The following is a 19093-nucleotide window of genomic DNA, read 5'->3' as shown; positions in this document are numbered from 1 at the left end:
TGTGATTCGTGGTTTTTTTCCGAAAGTATATGGCAGAATGGTAATTACTTCCAGTCATTAGTAACTGGTCTATACTATGTATCATATTAATAAAGAGATACCTGCAAAAGTGCATGGGTATTGTTTACCTCTGAACCCTGTATGGGAGAGTCAAAATATAATTATATTGTCTCACATGTAATATATACATAGTGGCTGTGAAACTTGTCATTATGAATTTAAGAATTCCTTTTGACATAGTGGTTGGTTTTTAGTATCAGACGATGTGTGTTTTATGAATACAAATATATAATTATCCATTATTCAAACCCTAATGGTTTAAATGTAGAACAGTATTCTGGAATTGAACTAAGCTGTCTTTCATTTTTAATTGGACCTATTCTCTTTTAGCTATTTGTATATTCTAGAAAATCATTTAATACTATGAATAATAGGTTTTTTATATGTGAGAAATAAATAATTCTGTCATACTCTACCACCTTAAATTTTACAAGAACAATGGTAAGTTTATGAACCTTGAGCTAAGTTCCAGAAATCTGGGCTTTCTTCAGATTCTTCTATCAGTTAACTTGGTGATTTGGACAAATCAAAGACTGTATGTCAAATGACATGAAAGGAGAAAAGTGGCAATCATATGTCAGACATTATCATATCATATCCAGACATCATCATATCCAGGGAATAGTCAACAAAATGATACCTGATTCTTATTTATAGTCTATTTTTATTTAAAGAAATAATAATATTTTGAAACATCAAGTTCTGCTTTGGAAGTGATATGCACTTCCCAGAGTCTTCTTTTAAATACTGCTACCAGAGTGATACTATATTCTATTATGTCACATCATATTTCTGGGTTCTTTTATGTCAGGCTTTTATTTTATATAATGTGTATGATTTGTGCATATATGTGTGTGCAGTATGTGTGTGTAACGTGTGTAATGTTTTGGTGATATGAAAACGTATTTTGATTTATGTTTTGCTTTAAAAATTGGGTGTTCTGCCTGTAAATAATCTAGGATTTAAACAAAAACAAAAAGGAAAGTCTCACAAAATGTGTTCATTTTGATCTTTAGCATTCCAGATTATATATTGGAGCGAAGAGAACCGCCAATCCTCCTCACATTTTTGCAATGGCTGATTTAGGATACCAGTCAATGGTAGCATATAATTCAGATCAGGTAAGGAGAGTCTCACTTCCTTAGAAATTTCTCGTTTTAGCTTCTTGTGTGTGAGCCAGATGTTGTGAAGTGGAAGTCTTCTCATGGTTTCCTTTTCTCACTGTGCAGTGCATTGTTATTTCTGGAGAAAGTGGTGCAGGAAAGACAGAAAGTGCTCATCTTTTGGTTCAGCAGCTGACAGTGCTTGGAAAGGTACCATGTTTTCTCTCTATCCTAACAAATACTTATTATATTTCAGAACCTAATAGGGCTGATTCAGTTAATGTTCACTAATTCCCACATTTAATAATGTAGGGAAATGATAAAACACACATGCTATTCTCTGTGAATTTAAAATACAACAAACAGTAGAAAAAGCATATACTCTGTTTTGAGGATATTCTAACTTTTGTCACTCTTACTAGGAAAGACTTTATAAATGTGATTTTCTCCCTTTAGCCCCAGCACATTTACTGAATACTTTCTTTACTTTTCTCTTTTTGTTGCTTTCAGGTTAAAGGGAGGTTAATATACAAAAATCAATTGTATTTATATATTTTATATACATTATAAATGTATATATATCACATATAGTACAAAAGTTAATTTGCATTATATATATATAAACCAGCAATGGTCAATTAGAAATTTAAATTTAAAAGTCTTATTTATAATAGAACCAAAAAATTAGCTATTTAAGTCTTATAAAACTTGTATGAAATTTGCTGAAAAGTAGAGAAAATTGATAGAAGATATCATAGAATACTTAAATAAATGGAGAGATATACCATGTTCATGGATTAAAAGATTCAATATTATTATGCCAGTTCTTCACAAATTGATCTGTAGATTCAGTGCTATTACAGTAAAAATCTCAGCAGGATATTTTTTTGCAGAAATTGACAAGCTGAATCAAAAATTTATATGGAAAGGCAAGGGAACTGTAATAATCAAACAATTATGTTTGAATCCTCCAAACAAGGTTGGAGGATTAAAACTACCTGATTTTTTAGACTTACTAGAGAGCTACAGCATTTATATTCCACATTAAAAATATAATCCACAAAGGAAAAAATTAGAATCACCAAAATTAAGAATTTCTGTTTCCTAATGACATTGCTGAGAAGATGAAACCACATGCTACATACTCAAATAAACTATTTACAAGTCACATATCTAATAAAAGACTTGGATCCTTAATGCATATATTGTAAAAAGAAACTCTTAAAACTCAGTAAGAGACCAAGTAATAAAAAATGATCAAAAGAGTATATTAACTATACTTAAATAAAAATTTATTTTAAAAATGAACAGATTTGAAAAGTACTTCACCAAAGATAATCTGTAGATGGCAAATAAATAAAAAAATGGTCAACATCAGTTGTCATTAGGGTAATGCAAATTAAAACACAATGAGACATCATTATACATCTATTAAAATGGTTAATTTTTAAAAAATTAACAATACTAATTGCCGAGAAGGATTTAGGATAGCTGGAACTCTCATATATTGCTGGTGATATGCAAAATACTGTGATCACTTTGGAAAAGTTTGGAAGTTTTTTATAAAGTTAAACTACACTTACCACACAGCCCAGCAATCCTACTGCTAGGCATTTATCCAAATAAAATGAAAACTCATGTTTACGAAAAAAAAAAAAAAAAAAACAACAACCCACAAATAAATATGTATAGTGGCTTTATTTGTAATCTCCAGGAAGTGGAAACAACGAAACTGGAGATTGGATAAACAAACTGGTACATCTATACAGTGTAATACTGCTAAGTAACAAAAGGGAACAAACACTGATACAAGAATAAAATCTATAATCTTATTTGCATTGTACATTTCTGTCAAAGAAGTTAGATTCATAAGATTGCATACTATCTGATTCAATTTATATGTCATTTCTCCAATTTAAAATTATAGAGACAGAAACAGACCAGTGATTATCAGAGGCTGGGGAGGAAGGGATGGGCTGATTACAAAGGTAATGATATAGTTTTGGGAAGGGATGGAACTGCCCTATGTTTGGGTTGCAGAGGGGGGTTATATGATTTTATATGTTTTTAAAAACTTTTAGGGGGCCTAGGTGGCTCATTCAGTTAAGCATCTGACTTGGGCTTAGGTCATGATCCCAGGGTCTTGGGATCAAGCCCCAAGTTGCGGGGAGTCTGATTCTCCTTCTCCCTCTCCTTGTGCTCTTGCTTGCTCTCTCTCTCTTTCTCTCAAACAAATAAATAAAATCCTTAAAAAAATATCTATTGTAAAAACCTTTTAGATCTGTACTCTATAAAAGATGAATCTCACTGTATGTTAAATATACCATAATTTTTGAAAAAAGGAAGTTAACAATAGAGATTTGGCTTGATTCTCCAGGTAGGGTCCTTGAAATAAGTCAAGAATTAATTATATGTTCTTATTAGGATGACTTAAAAAAGAAAAAACAGAAAACCATTCTGTACAACTTATCCCTGTGAATATTTTTATTATGATCCACATAGTTGTGTAGTATTACGTTAAACTTTTTGCCATCACTGTGATCATAGGAATCTTGTGTTATAAAGTACTGCAAGTGCAAGGATAGATCTAATCTCTCTATAAAAGGATAAGGCCTCTTCTTCCTATCAGAACAACTGCTTAATTGAGTCTAATTCATTTTTGGAATAATGAGCTGAAATATTTCTGTGTTTATATTAAAAACCAATTAACTAGTTTGAATATTTTCAATCATATGTGTGGGTATGGAATAGAAACATAACTTTGCTCAGTGGGCTAATTTGCCCTCCTTAACTAACTAGACCTGTGACATTCCCCCTTCCCCTGCCTTGGGACTAGAAGAAGAGCCAGAAGAGACCAGGAAGCTAGTGTTCAGGACTGTCTGTCGTCTCAGTCCTTCCTCATCTCACTGCCCATCAATTTCCCCTCTCCTTACTTCTAAGATAAGCATCACAGTGAAAAAAAGATGTAATTTTGGAGGGAGTATGGTGGTGAGGCACAGCATACTGCCCTACCATAATTAATGGTTAAATTTTTTGAAATTAATTTTCTCGGGCCATCCATGAGGGCCTTTGCTATTCTTTCTTGGTTTGTGGTTTGATAGAGGGTCTCATCAATGATGGATTAACTTGTGTGAATTTTGTTTTGTAGATGCCAGCAAACTTGCTTATCTAATCACTTTACCTTATCCTAGATGTAAAAATGGGACTCAATATTAATCTAAAAATCTAAATAGTAATCTGAAAATGGGACTTAATATTAATTGGGGATATAGATAGATAGAGCTCCCAGAATCCTAACCTTATTAGATCTTAGATCTTATCATGTTTTTACGTATCTTTTTGATAAAGATTTACCAGATACAAAAAATGGGATGTTTGGTGGATTGAATGCTTTCTCACCTTTCTATGAATGCAAGGCCACCCCTAAACATTTTAGAAGAGTCAAGTATGCCCCAATGCTCATTACTCTCTTCTTTTAATGCTCATTGCCTCTTTTAGAAGATCCTAAAAGGTTTGATATGCACTCAAACCCTCACTGTGAATGCCTCCTCCAGCTCATCTATGTACTAATGTGGGCTATGTTCCAGAAATACCAGCTGTTCCTCTCTTTTATATAATTTGCTTACCTTTCACATAGCTGATCTCAACAAGGTTTTACATGACTCATAATCTACTCAATCTACTTTCTACTAAGATGTGAATGACTGATATCCCCTTAACCATCTTAGAGTGGGGAATTCTTCTAAAAGAGGTTGATTTTTTAACCAAATAAATTTCTACTTGGTGGAATTTCCAATAAAGTAGTAAGTAAGTAAATAATAATAATTACAATGCTTGTTCAAGGGAAGGAATATATGAGATGGGGTAGGAGAAAATGGGGAGAGCCAAGCCAAGCAGGCCCTCTGACCTTGATTGGGGTTCACTCCTTCCATCCACACTTGAGCTGTTCTTAGTTTTCACAGTAACTCCATTTCCCCTGCTTCTGAATTCACAAATTATTCCCTTATTTTGATGTTAGCAGCTTCCATGGAACCAACAGAAATGTTTATGACTTTGGGGAACATTTAGATGGGGGCCCAGGGTGGGAGAGGAGGAAAATAATAAAATGAGAGGTTTACCCCACTATGCCCACTATGTATAGACTGCTTATAAATTGTGTTTATAAATCAGGCACTGAACAGAACTATATTTCAATAGAAGTATAGAAAATCTCTGCCCTTTGAAGAAAGCAAATGGGAACACACATATGGAAAGGGAAAAATAGGCCAGGTATTGTAACGTCTGGTGGTATGCCAAGAATGTACTCTCAATACCTTTATGTCTATGTAGAGTGCTTATCAAAGAAGAGACATTTTATTATATACAAAATTAATTTTTTACATTTGAAAAAATCTTGACGTTTTCTCTAGGCTAATAACAGAACCCTGCAAGAGAAGATTTTACAAGTGAACAATTTGGTGGAAGCCTTTGGCAATGCCTCCACTGTTATAAATGACAATTCCAGCCGATTTGGAAAATACTTAGAAATGAAATTTACCTCTTCTGGAGCTGTAGTGGGAGCACAGATTTCTGAATATCTTCTGGAGAAATCACGAGTTATCCACCAAGCTCTGTAAGTACATTTCAAATATTTTTTTTCTGGGAAACTAGCAAAGATAATGCTTTTTGTTTTTAAAATAGTAAAATGTCTTACATATTTAAAAAACTCAGCAAAATGGTATTGATCATCCTCTGTGTGCAAGGTACTTACTACTAGAGTCAAAGAGGTCCCTCAGCACTGTCTTATCCTCACAGGTTACATCTAGTAGACGAGTTAATAAATCACCTGAAATATATGATATCAGATATAAAACCTATGCCTATTATAGATACTAACAGGATAAATTGGAGTGATTTCTGAAATAAGAGGGAATTTATTTCTCTACACAAAACTAATGTGAAACTTAATTAGAAACAGGAGTCTTTTTTTTTCTTTTAAAAGACTATATATAGTCTTTTAAAAGATATATATTTATATATATCTTTATATTAACTCTATCCTTCCTACAGTTGTACACAAGGGACCAGATCACCAAATAAAAGATTCAGGTATGGGCTTAATTGTATTGCCTTTTTAATTTCCAGCTGATCAAAGCCACCAATATGATATTTTGATGTTAGGTTGAATGAGTTCCTTTTGGCAGCTTGTGCCTGAATGACAAAAATTCTCTCCTGTCCTAATGATTCCAAAATATCTTTGTTATTCTTATATGGAAAGTATAATCAAAACATTAGATTTGTACCCGGGTGTATGTATTATTTTTAAAAACTGTAGCAAGTTCTGGGGGGCACCTGGGAGCTCAGTCAGTTAAGCATCTGCCTTCAGCTCAGGTCATGATCTCAGAGTCCTGGGATTGAGCCCTATATCAGGCTCTCTGCTCAGTGGGGAGTCTGCTTCTCCCTCTGTCCTTTGCCCCTCCCCCAAAGCTTGTGCTCTCTCTTTGCTGTCTCTTTCTCAGATAAATAAGTAAAATCTTTTTTAAAAAATGTAGAAGTTAGGGGCACCTGGGTGGCTCAGTCGGTTGAGCATCCAGTTCTTGATTTGGGCTCAGGTCATGATCCCAGGATTGGAGAAGCAAGCCCGGTGTTAGGCCCAATGCTTAGCAGAGTGTCTGCTTGCCCTTTACCTTCCCCATGCATGTGTTCTCTCTCTCTCTCTCTCTCTCTCAAATAATAAATAAATCTTTTTAAAAAAAGTATGGCAAGTTAGAGTCTTTCACTTGTCTTATGTAGATTTTACACCAAGCATATCTCCATTACTATAGTAATATGCCATTTGTTAAATTCATGAGAACACAAATTTTGTTATGTATTAGTACATTATTATTTAACATAAATACCTTCAAATTTACTACTCTTCAATTTATGAATAAATTGTGAATATAAATTGCCTGGAGTCCACCTCCTGAATTCAGCTTTCAATGTGGAAAATTATCCTTTGGTCCTCAGTTCAAAATACATAAGGAATGATTACAAGATGAATACTTTGAATTGCAGCTTCACCACATACTAGTTCACTTTGGGTAAGATATTTAGACCCTAAAAACCCTTCTCAGATCTTGGTTCTGCAATTTACTGTGTATGTGATTTGAAATACTTAACCTCTCTGTACCTCAGTTTTTCATCTTTAAAATGAAAATAACAGTAGTACCTACCTATCAATTAAGATAATGCCTATTAAGGATTTAGCATGATAAACACCATAGTAAGAACTTCATAAGTTTAAGGCATTATTAGCAGTAATAGTGTGGATAGTTGTGTGAAGCTTAGAAATAACACCTAGTGCAGTACATGGGACATTGAAGATGTTCAGTAAATGGCAGCCACTATTATTGATGTGCTGGGTCCCCAGAACTCAGTGGACATGCATGTGCCTCTGCCACCCATGCCTAGAGGAACCTTGGAGTCTTATACACAGATATGGAGACTTAACTGGTTCTCAAAACAATCTGTCCTGTTCTCATAACCATGTAAGACTCTCCTTCAAGCCTTTGGGGAAGAACTACCTAAGGGACTGAATTACTGAGATTTAGGTGGGACCGCCATGATACACAATATCAAGGGGCACCACTCACAGTGAGTTGTATGGAGCTGTGTGCCAAAGCACCATTCCCAAATTCCTTGTGTACAGTGACCTTTGGAGCTACACAATGAGGCCCTGGGTTTGTAACCAGAGAAATAATCTTGTTCATACCTATTGATATATTTTGTAGGATATATTCTAGGAGATTGCATAATTCGGATTATATTTTAGACATACCATGAATTAATTAAACTTTTCTCCAACCTCCCTAAAGAACTGTTCTAGTTTTACAGAGTTGTTTATTAAGTACCCCAATAAAGCACTTTAAGTTCCAAATTTACAATTAGGTTGAAATCCAACTCAGTTTGTAATTTGAGCACAGCTGCCTTATAATTTTTCTATTTTTTTACCCCTATTTTTTAACTTAATTTCAATTGCATTTTTAAATTCTAGAGAAACGTTGTGTGATCTTTGAAAATGAAGTATCAAACAGATAATTGAGGAGTTCTTTGCATCACAGAGCATAAGGCATAGAGTGGAGAATGGATCTGAGGTGGCAGAAAAGAACCAGAGCATTTTTGCCTTTTAAATGAACCTACCCCCCCTTTTTTTTAAGGGAATAAGTTCTTTTCTCTTTTTGCCTCTGCTATATCATCCCATCCTAATCGCTGATCACATTTATTTTTATGTATATTTTATTTATATATGTTCATATATATGTTTATATATTAAAGTGCTTATAAATATATATGTATGTTATATTTGTTTATATATATTTTTGTTTCTAATGGTGGCAGTATCATGTCAGTTGTGGCTAGAATTCTCATCTAAATGTAGATGATTTTATTTATTTTTATTTTTATGTTTTTTAGATTTTATTTATTTTATACACACAGAGAGAGAGAGCACAAGCAGGGGGAGCTGCAGGCAGAGGCAGAGGGAGAAGCAGGCTCCCTGCGGGGAGCCCAATGCTGCACTTGATCCCAGGACCCTGGGATCATGACCTGAGCCCAAGGCAGACACTTAACTGACTGAGGCACCCAGGCATCCTTAAATACAGATGATATTAAAGAAGAAATTCATAGAAGAGGTATTTAATTTTAAGAAGAAAGTGAGCATATTGAAGTCAATGTTCAATAATAATCACAAATATAAATTATAGCTGTTTCACTGCACATTTCCCCCATTTCTAGAGTTTCCTGCAGCAAGTATTGATGGTGTTTCTCTCAGATGCCCAGCACTTTACCGGATGCTGTAGGAGGCATCTACAAAAGTGGTAGATGTGGAGTAGTCTCTCTGTGGAGGAAGGAAAATATTATTTCTGGAGCACTTACTGTGTGTTGGGCACTGTGCTAATAAACTCTCTATATGCATTATCTATTTTAATTTTTATAGTGATAGGACAGGATATTATTGTCTATTTTGTACATGAGGAGACTAGAACTGAGGATTGTAATGAGTCGCCTAATGCCAAAAAGCTAATAAATGACTGAGTTGGGTTTTGAACCCATGTCTCTATCTGACTCCAAAGTCCACCATTCATTCATCCATTCATTCATCCATTCATTCATCCATCCATCCATTTATCCATCCTTTTGGCAAATATTTGCTGAGTGCCAACTATGTGCCAGGAACTGTAATAGGCACAGGAAATATAATGCTGAATGAGATAGGATTCCTCCAGTAAAGCAGCTCAGTCTTCTGGATAATGTATGCTTTGAAGCAAAGCTTGCTGATTACTTGATGGTTTCTAGTCTCTGTGTAAAGTAGACATTGAGTTCATTGTGAGCAGGTAGGGGGCAAGGGAGAAGAATTGAGGAGACCATGTGTCTTGGAGGAAGGAATCTTGGTGGAGGAAGCTGGAATTAAAAACAAAAAATGAAAAGCACTGTTTCCTGAATATCCTATGAGGCCTTATGAAGACAAAGCTGCATTATTGGCTTTCCAAGCCTTCTTGCTCGCCACTTTGTCAGTGATTCAAAGGTTTTGTGAGACCTTTGTGGTTTTTTTTCTTTTTTTTTTGAAGATTTTATTTATTCATTCATGAGAGACACACACACACAGAGACAGAGACACAGGCAGAGGGAGAAGCAGGCTCCCCGATCTCAGCACCCTGGGATCACGACTTGAGCTGAAGGCGGATGCTAAACCACTGAGCCACCCAGGTGCCCCCCTTCTGAGAACTTTGCCACAGTTTTGAGAGTGTTAGAGGTCTTGGCTGCATAGGTGATCTCAGGGGCCAGAGCAGGTGAACACACATGAGATAGCCCTGAGGACCTTCCTGCAAATGGCTGAGTGGAACTCTAAGGAAGATTCCCAATTAGGGGTGCGGTCAGAGTCAGAGAAATATTTGGTAACTTGCTAAGACCCTACATTTCCCCATAGCCATTCTGACCTGGGAACCACTGGTCATATGAACATGTATGGGATGCTATGGTCCTCTGTCTCAAATGCAGTTTTGATGTAGTTAGGGTAAGATATGGGTAATTATCGGCAGTATCTTCTTTTCCTGTTTCTTTAATTCTCTGATTGTTTATCCAACTGAAGGTCAGTGTGTTTCCTATAGCATCTCCAGGCCCTGTCAAATTATAATTCTCAGTAAATGTAAACTGATAATTAAAGAGAAAACCACCAATTTTGTGTGTCTACATTTATGACTCACATCTCTAATTATACACTGCATCATTTAAGCATTAAAGGTGTGACACATAGGGCAATCAAAGTGATTTCATTAGAACAAAGCAAACTAAAGTATGTGCTGTGCCAGTCTTAGAGAACTTTTATTTTGTGGTGATAAAAGACAAGAAGTAAACTTTTAGCTTTGTTCTGACCTTCTCATGTACAGTGTTGGTGTTCATTGAAATATCACTGCTCACTGTACAAGAAATGACTGGGGACCTCCATTCTGAAGGACATGCTGGTCCTCACTTCAACATCTGAGTCTATGGACCACCCTTTGCTTGAAAAGGTCACCTGTCTTTGGCTGCCTGACTAGATTCTCCTGATTCTAGTCCTACTTCTTTCCTACTTCTCTGATTTTTTTCTCTCTGACGTCGATTTGTCTCTGAATCTATCCAAGTACCTAGCTATCCTGCTGCCATATAAAATTTGACTGAATATGCATTGTCCTAAACGTCTTTATTTTCCTGTGATCATTTTTGGGGGTAAGGAAACCATCCTCCTCCATTTATATGAAGCCTCTGACCCTTCCTTCACTCCACATGTCTAAATACTTGTGAATCAATTTTTACACTGGTTTTCACAACTCTGCTTTCCCTTCCTCTGCAGCTATTTTATCTCAAGCCCTGTTCCCCTGGGCTCAAACTTTTGAAAGATTTGTATTTTCTGGGCATTTGAACTGTCTTCCATTTGAACACCCCTTCCAGGGGTGATATTATGCCCTCCCACACTCAGGGAACAGTCTCAACCCAGAATGCATACTAATCAAAAGCAGTATTACTTTTTTCTTTCAAAATGTTTTCCTTCTTTCGGAAATACTAACAAGGAAGAGTAGGAATCCACATTAATCACTTCATCAAGTTGCACACCTCTGTATTTTTATTTGTTTAAGACCAAATAAAGCATCTTAAATAGTGATTGATGAAGCACAAATATCAAATGTTTAGCCATGTTATTTTAAACCAGCATGAATTGTGTGTTGGAGCCCAAAATGAGCTTCTGTAAAAATTATTCTTATAATAGTTTTTGGCAGAACCTTGAAATAAAGCTAGAGATTATAAGATAAAGCCACAGATACCCTGTAAGTCCAAATATTTTTTACTGCATCATTGGAGAAGTAAATGCATGTGGATATGTTCATCTTTGTTTCTTAGGAAAACTGTGTACCAAAAGAATAAATAAAATTTGGAAAGAGAACAAAGGTAAAATTTCTATCTCTACTGAAATTATATTGCATACAGGAAGAGAAGCCCTAGGAAAATTTTAAGACTTTATTTTTTACAGCAGTTTTAGGTTCACAGCAAAAGAGAGACACACACAGAGAGAGACTGAGGAAGTCAGTGGGATTTTGAGTGGGATTGAGGAAGGTACAGATACATTCCTACCCCATACATGCCTAACCTCCCCTAGTATCAACATCCCACACTAGAGTGCTACATTTGAAACTACACTGACACATTGTAATGACCCAAACGGTGGAGTTTACAATAAGAGTCACTCCTGGTGGTGTACTTTCTTTGACTTTGGACAAATGCATGGCAAGTATCTACTATAGGAGTATCGTATATGAGTACTTTTACTGCCTAAAAAGTATTTTCTGCTCTGCATAGTCATCCTTACTTCCCCCAACTTCTGGCAACCACTGATCATCTATCTTACTGTCTCCGTAGCTTTGCTTTTTGCAGATTGACTTCTTTCACCTAGTAGCATATGCTTAAAATTTCTCCATGTCTTTTCATGTCCTGATAGGTCATTACTTTTTAGCGCCGAATTAATATTTCATTGTCTGGATGTACCACAGTTTATTTATTCATTTACCTGCTAAGAACTTCTCGATTGCTTCAAGTTTTGGCAATTAGGAATAAAACTTCTACAAACATCCTGCACAGGTTTTTGTGTGAACCTGTTTTCAACTCCTTTGGGGTAAATACCAAAGACCTGGATGGTTGAATCATATGGTAAGAGTATGTATAATTTTCTAAGAAGTTGCTAAACTGTCTGCTAAAGTAGCTATACCAATTTGCATTCCTATCAGCAGTGAATGAGAGTTCTTTTGGTTCTACATCCTAGCAAGCATTTGGTTTTATCCGTGTTTTGGATTTTAGCCATTCTAATAGATATAGAGTGATATTTCCTTGTGATTTTAATTTTTTTTTAATTTTAAAAAAGGTTTTATTTATTTATTCATGAGGGACACACAGAAAGAGAGGCAGAGACATAGGCAGAGGGAGAGGCAGGTTCCATCTAGGGAGCCTGATACGGGACTTGATCCCAGGACTCTGGGATCATGCCCTGAGCCAAAGGCAGATGCTCAAGCACTGAGCCACCAAGGCGTCCCTTCCTTGTGATTTTAATTTGCATTTCCCTAATGAATATGATGTGGAGCATCTTTTCATATACTCATTTGCCATCTGTATATCTTCTTCGGTGAGGTCCACTTTTTAATTAGGTTGTTTTCTTGTTGAGTTTTTAAAGTTCTTTATATATTTTGAATAACAGTCCTTTATCAGATGTATCTTTTATAAATGTTTTCTCCCAGTCTGGGTTATCTTCCCATTCTCTTGAAAATATGTTTTATAGAGAAGTTTTTAATTTGAATGAAGTCCAGTTTATCTTTCACAGATCATGGCTTTGGTTTTGCATCTAAAAAGTCATCACCATATCCACCATCAGCTAGTTTTTCTTAGTTGATCTTCTAAGAGTTTTATAGGTCTATGAATTTTTTTTTTGTGAAAGGTGTGTGTTTAGATTCCTTTTTTTTTTTTTTTTTTTGACATGTGGATGCCATTTGTCTGCTTCATTGTATTGCTCTTGGCCCTCTTTGATATATTTTATTTTCTTTTTTTTTATCAGTACTATACTATCTTGATTACCATAGTTTTATGTAAAATCTTGAAATCAGGCAGTGTCAGTCCTTTAAACTTTTTGTTTTCCTTCAATATTATGTTGGCTATTCTGGGTCTTTTGCTTCTCCATATAAACTTTAGAATCTGAATGTCAGTATCCACAAAATAACTTGCTAGGATTTTGAGTGGGATTGACTTGTATATGTTAACCTGTATCCTGCAGACTTGCTATAATTGCTTATTAGTTCAAAGAGGTTTTTGGGGGCAGCCTGGGTGGCTCAGCGGTTTAGCGCCACCTTCAGCCCAGGGCATGATCATGGAGACCCGGGATCGAGTTCCGCATCAAGCTCCTTGTATGGAGCCTGCTTCTCCCTCTGCCTGTCTCTTTGCCTCTCTCTCTCTCTCTCTCTCTCTGTGTGTGTGTGTCTATGAATAAATAAACAAAATCTTAAGAAAAGGAGGTTTTTGGTCAGTTTTTTAGTTTTTTCTATATAGATGATAATGTCATATGTAAAGAAAGACAGTTTTATTTCTCCACTCTCAAACTATATGCATGAGTTAGGACTTCCAGTACATTGTTGAAAACAAGTGGTAAGAAGGGACATCCTCGCCTTGTTCTTGATCTTAGTGTGAAAACATTGTTTCTCACCATTAAGTAGTTTTTATAGACATTCTCTACCAAATTGAGGAAGTTCCATGTATCACTATTTTACTGAGAGTTTTTGTCATGAATGGTTGTTGGATTTCGTCAAATGCTTTTTCTGCTTCTAGTGGTACGATCATGTGTTTTTTTCTTTTCTAGCTTATTGGTATGGTGGATTACATGGATTGATTTTTGAATGTTGAAACAGCCATATATACCTGGGGTAGATCCCATTTGGTCGTGGTATTTCATTCTGTTTATTCATTGCTGGATTCAATTTGCTAAAGTATTGTTGAGGATTTTTTCATCTAGGTTCATGGGACCTATTGGTCCATAGTTTTCTTATGATATCTTTATTTGATTTGGTATTAGGATAATGCTGGCCACATCGAACAAGTTAAATATTCATTTTGCATCTACTGAAAGAGACTGTAGAGAATTGGTATAAATTCTACATGGAATGTTTGGCATGGGACGCCTGGGTGGCTCAGTGCTTGAGTGCTTGAGTGTCACCCTTCAGCTCAGGTCATGATCTTGGAGTCCTGGGACCGAGTCCCATATCGGGCTCACTGCATGGAGCCTGCTTCTCCCTCTGCCTGTGTCTCTGCCTCTCTCTGTGTGTGTGTCTTTCATGAATAAATAGAATTAAAAAAAATATTTGGCATAATTCAACAGTGAACCCATGTGGGACTGGAGCTTTCTATTTTGGAAGATTATTAATTATTGATTCAATTTCTTTAATAGATTTTGAGCCTCTTCTATTTCTTCTTGTATGAGTTTTGGCAAATTGGATCTTTCAGAGAATTGGTCCATTTCATCTGGAATGGAGTTGCTTGTAGTATTCTTTTATTATCCTTTTAATTTCCATGGGCCTGTAATGATATCTCTTCTGTTATTTCTTATATTAGCAATTTTTGTCCTCTTTTTTTTCCTTAGCCTACCTAGAAGCTTATTGATTTTTTTTTTTTAATGCTTTTGGTTTTGTTGATTTTTCTCTACTGATTTCTGGCTTCTAATTTCATTGATTTCTGCTCTATTTCATATTATTTCTTTTCTTCTCCTTGCTTTGGATTTAATTTGCTCATTTTCTAGTTTTCTAAAAAAAACTTGGATTGGTTTTAGAGCTTCGTTTTAATATAGTCATTCAAGGCTATAAATTTCCCTCTAAACACTACTTTCACTATATCCCACAAATTTTGGTAAGTTATGATTTCATTCTCATCTAGTTTAAAATATTTTAAAATTTCTTTTAATATTTATCTTTTGACCCATGTGTTACTTAGAACTGCATTGTTTAAACTTCACATATTTTGAAATTTTCTAGTTATCTTTCTGTTACTGATTTCTAATTTTATTCCATTAGTGTTTAAGAGCAGAAATTATATGTCAGTTATTTTTAATTTGTTAAGGTGTGTTTTGTGGCCTAAGATGTGGTCTCTCCTGGTGGATGTTCCATATGATCTTAAGAAGAATGTGAATTCTGCTATTTTGGGAGGATTTAGTCTAGAGGGTGTCAGTTATATCCAATTGATTGATATTGTTATGTTCAACTGTGTCCTTACTGATTTTCTACCTGCTGGATCTGTCCATTTCTGAGAGACATGTGTTGAAGTTCCCAGCTATAATAGCAGATTCTTCTAGTTCTCTTTGCAGTTCTATCAGTTTTTGCCTCACATAGTTTCATGCTCCTACTGTTATGCCCATAAAAATTAAGGATTATCATGTCTCTTGGAGAATTGAACCCTTTATCATTATGTAAATACATTTCTTAATCCCTGATAACTTCCTTGAAGTCTGCTCTATATGAAATTAATATAGTTGTTCCTGCTTTCTTTTTCTTTTTTTTTATGATTTTACTTATTTATTCATGAGAGACACAGAGAGAGAGGCAGAGACATAGGCAGGAGAAGCTGGCTCCCCCTCGGGGAGCCTGATGCAAGACTCAATCCCGGGACCTTGGGATTACCACCTGAGCCAAAGACAGACACTCAACCACTGAGCCACCCAGGTGCCCCTTCTGCTTTCTTTTGGTTAGTGTTAGCATGGCATATTTTTCTTTATCCATTTATTTTTTAAAATTTATTCATGAAAGACACACAGAGAGAGAGAGAGGCAGAGACACAGGCAGAGGGAGAAGCAGGCTCCATGCAGGAGCCCGATGTGGGACTCGATCCCTGGTCTCCAGGATCACGCCCTCGGCCAAAGGCAGACGCTAAACCGCTGAGCCACCCAGGGATCCCTTATCCATTTATTTTTAATCAATATGTGTCTCTATATTTAAAGTGAGTTTCTTGCAGACAACATAAGTAGAGATCTTGTTTTTTAAATCTTTCTGACAATTTTTGTCTTTTAATTGTCTTGTAATTAGACCACTGATATTCAAAGTGATTACTGATACATTTGGATTAATATCTGTATTTGTTACTGTTTTCTAATTGTTGCCCATGTTCTTTCTTCCTATTTTGGTCTCCCCCTCTTTTTGTGGTTTTAATTGAGCTTTCTCTATAATTCCACTTTCCCTCCTTTCTTAGCATATTTCAGTGATACTTCTTTTTTCACTTTCTTAATGGTTGCCTTAGAGTTTTCAATGCATGTTTACTACTAATCTACCTTCAAATAACACTATAGTCAGCACTTTATAATAACAAAATAACCCTAATTTCACTCTCCAGTCCCTTGTATCATTGCTATTGTTGATTTGATCACATATAAGCATACACAGCATATATAAACATGTATATTTATTACATGTATGCATAAGCATACATTGTTGCTATTACCCCCTTATTTGATTTATTGCAGAATCTGGGGAATGTTGTTTATACATGGGCTACAGAGAAAGATTTCTCATGCAAGAGAGAAAACTGAGCCCCTGAAAGGCAGTTAACAAGGTGGTTAAAGATTCAGGCTTCAGAGTTACACAGCCCTGGTTTAAAACCAGTTTAGCCATCAACTGTGACCCGAGGGGAGAATGGTACCACCTCTAAGCCTTGGAATCCTATGAGTAACTAGAGTGTCAGTGGCAGGTAAATGAGATAATATAGCACTTCTGACCATCTGGTGTATCATCATAAAAATGTTTCTTTTTCTCTCTGCTCCCACTGGCATGTAAAACCCAAGAGTTTAGAGTTGTTGACTGTTTTACTCTTGCTACATTTCCAGTATCTAGAACAATGCCTGGTCATCACTCACAAATGTGCATTGAATGATTCATATAAAGTGCTGAGCAGTGTCTGGAATTTAATGACAGTGGTTGTTGAAAATAATAACAACAATAAAAAGCCAAAGTCCAGTACTCTGGGAGCCCCACGGTAGCACTCATAGTTGTTGTTCTGATAATTATATTGCCAGGTAATTTTAACAATTAGTAAATATCCTTACTAATCATCTTATGAAAATATCTTATTTTTTCAGCGGAGAAAAAAATTTTCATATTTTTTACTACATCTATGCTGGATTAGCTGAAAAGAAGAAACTAGCCCATTACAGATTGCCTGAAAATAAGCCTCCCAGGTAACCTGGCAGATGGTACTTTTATAAGTAATATTTTCACTTTCCATTGAACTTTAGATTTTGACCCATCTTTTCCTATTTTTTTCAGATACCTACAAAATGACCACCTCAGAACAGTACAGGACATGATGAATAATAGTTTTTATAAATCCCAATATGAATTAATTGAGCAATGTTTCAAAGTCATAGGTTTTACAATGGAGGTAAGTATGAAAGACATTTGAACCTCTTTAGGAAGTATCTTTTTGTCATTACTAATGGTAAGAATTGGCATTTATTGAGTGATTAATCTATGCCCGGTGTCATGCCAAGTGTTTTATGTGAATTATCCTTTTAATTACTGAAACAACCTTATGAAGTAACAAGAACATTTATTATTTACTAGAATGTTACAATATTTATACAAAAAGAAACAGTGGTCTTGACATATAATTGAATTTGGTTTTGTTCTTATCCTTTCACTTATATTTGCATCTCCCACATATATTTAACATTTTACATAAATGCATAAATGGGAGCATATGACATTGTTTCTTAGTGCAGTCTTTTTTTAGTGCAGTTTTTTAATACAGCTTTATTAAGATGTCATTTACATACCATACAAGTCAGCCATGTTAAGTGTACATTTTAATGACTTTTAGTTTATTCCCAGAGTTGTGCATCCATCACCATAATCATTTTTAGAATATCTTCATGCTCTAAGGTGTCACCCTCAAAAGAAACATGCTAGCAATTAGTAGGAGTTCCTCTTCATTCCTACCCAATCTCTGCTTTCTATCACCATAGGTCTTTTAATTCTGGACAGTTCCATGAACAGAGTGATGCAATGTGTCATCCTTTGTGGCTGGCTTCTCTCCTTCCACATACTAATGTTTTGATATTGTAGCATCTATCAGTACTTTAGTACTTTTCATTGTTGAATAGTATTTCATTTTGTGGATATACCTCATGTTATTTATCCATTCATCAGTTGGTAGACATTTGGGTTGTTTCCATTTGGCGGCTATTATGAATAATGCTGCTATGAATATTCATGTATAATTTTTTTGCGTGGACATAAGTGTTCATTTCTCCTTGATATATAACTAGGAGCAGAACTACTGGATCATTGGGTAACACTGTTTAACCTTTTGAGGAACTCCTAGACTGTTTGCCAAAGTACCTGCACTGTTTTACACTCATTTAACCAGCAGTGTATGTAGGTTCCAATTTCTCCATATCTTCCCCAACCCTTAATCCCTTAATGTCATCTGTCTTTTTTATGAGAGCCATCCTAGTGTGTAAATGTATCTCACTGTGGTTTTGATTTGTGTTTCCCTAATGGCTTATGACCTTAAACTTCTTTATATATACTTAATGGTCATCTATATATCTTTTTTGAAGAAATATCTATTTACATCCTTTACCTTTTTTAAAAAATGGGGGTTGTGTTTCATTATTGAGTTGAAAGAATTATTTATGTTGTAAATACAAATCCCTTACCAGATACATTATTTGCGAAAATCTTCTCCCATTTATTCTTTTTCCTTTCTTGAGTGTCCTTTGAATTGTACACATTTTTAATTTTTATGATGTCTGATTTACCTCTTTTTTATTTTGTTGCTTGTGATTTTGGTGTCAGATAAGAAACTCTTGTCTAATCCAAAGTCACAGAGATTTATGCCTTAGTTTTCTTCAAAGAGTTGTA

The 19093-nt window shown here is 35.3% G+C and overlaps 1 protein-coding gene across 5 annotated transcripts in view; it reads left to right on the top strand.

The window, feature by feature from the left end:
- Positions 1–19093, top strand: part of MYO3A (myosin IIIA) — a 239889-nt gene that overhangs the window by 110907 nt on the left and 109889 nt on the right. For 4 of the 5 annotated variants that reach the window (XM_077896753.1, XM_077896751.1, XM_077896754.1 and 1 more), the window contains 5 exons: positions 1077–1181; positions 1290–1373; positions 5573–5775; positions 17308–17406; positions 17495–17609. In XM_077896753.1, the coding sequence (XP_077752879.1) occupies positions 1077–1181; positions 1290–1373; positions 5573–5775; positions 17308–17406; positions 17495–17609 (606 nt within the window). The remainder of the gene's footprint in view (positions 1–1076; positions 1182–1289; positions 1374–5572; positions 5776–17307; positions 17407–17494; positions 17610–19093) is intronic. The other variant, XM_077896752.1, reaches the window with a different exon arrangement.

The sequence above is a fragment of the Canis aureus genome, chromosome 5, assembly GCF_053574225.1.
Source record: "Canis aureus isolate CA01 chromosome 5, VMU_Caureus_v.1.0, whole genome shotgun sequence".
In the NCBI taxonomy this organism is placed as follows: Eukaryota; Metazoa; Chordata; class Mammalia; order Carnivora; family Canidae; genus Canis; species Canis aureus.
Note: the sequence above shows the minus strand (reverse complement) of the source record. Positions and strands in the feature narration are given on the sequence as shown.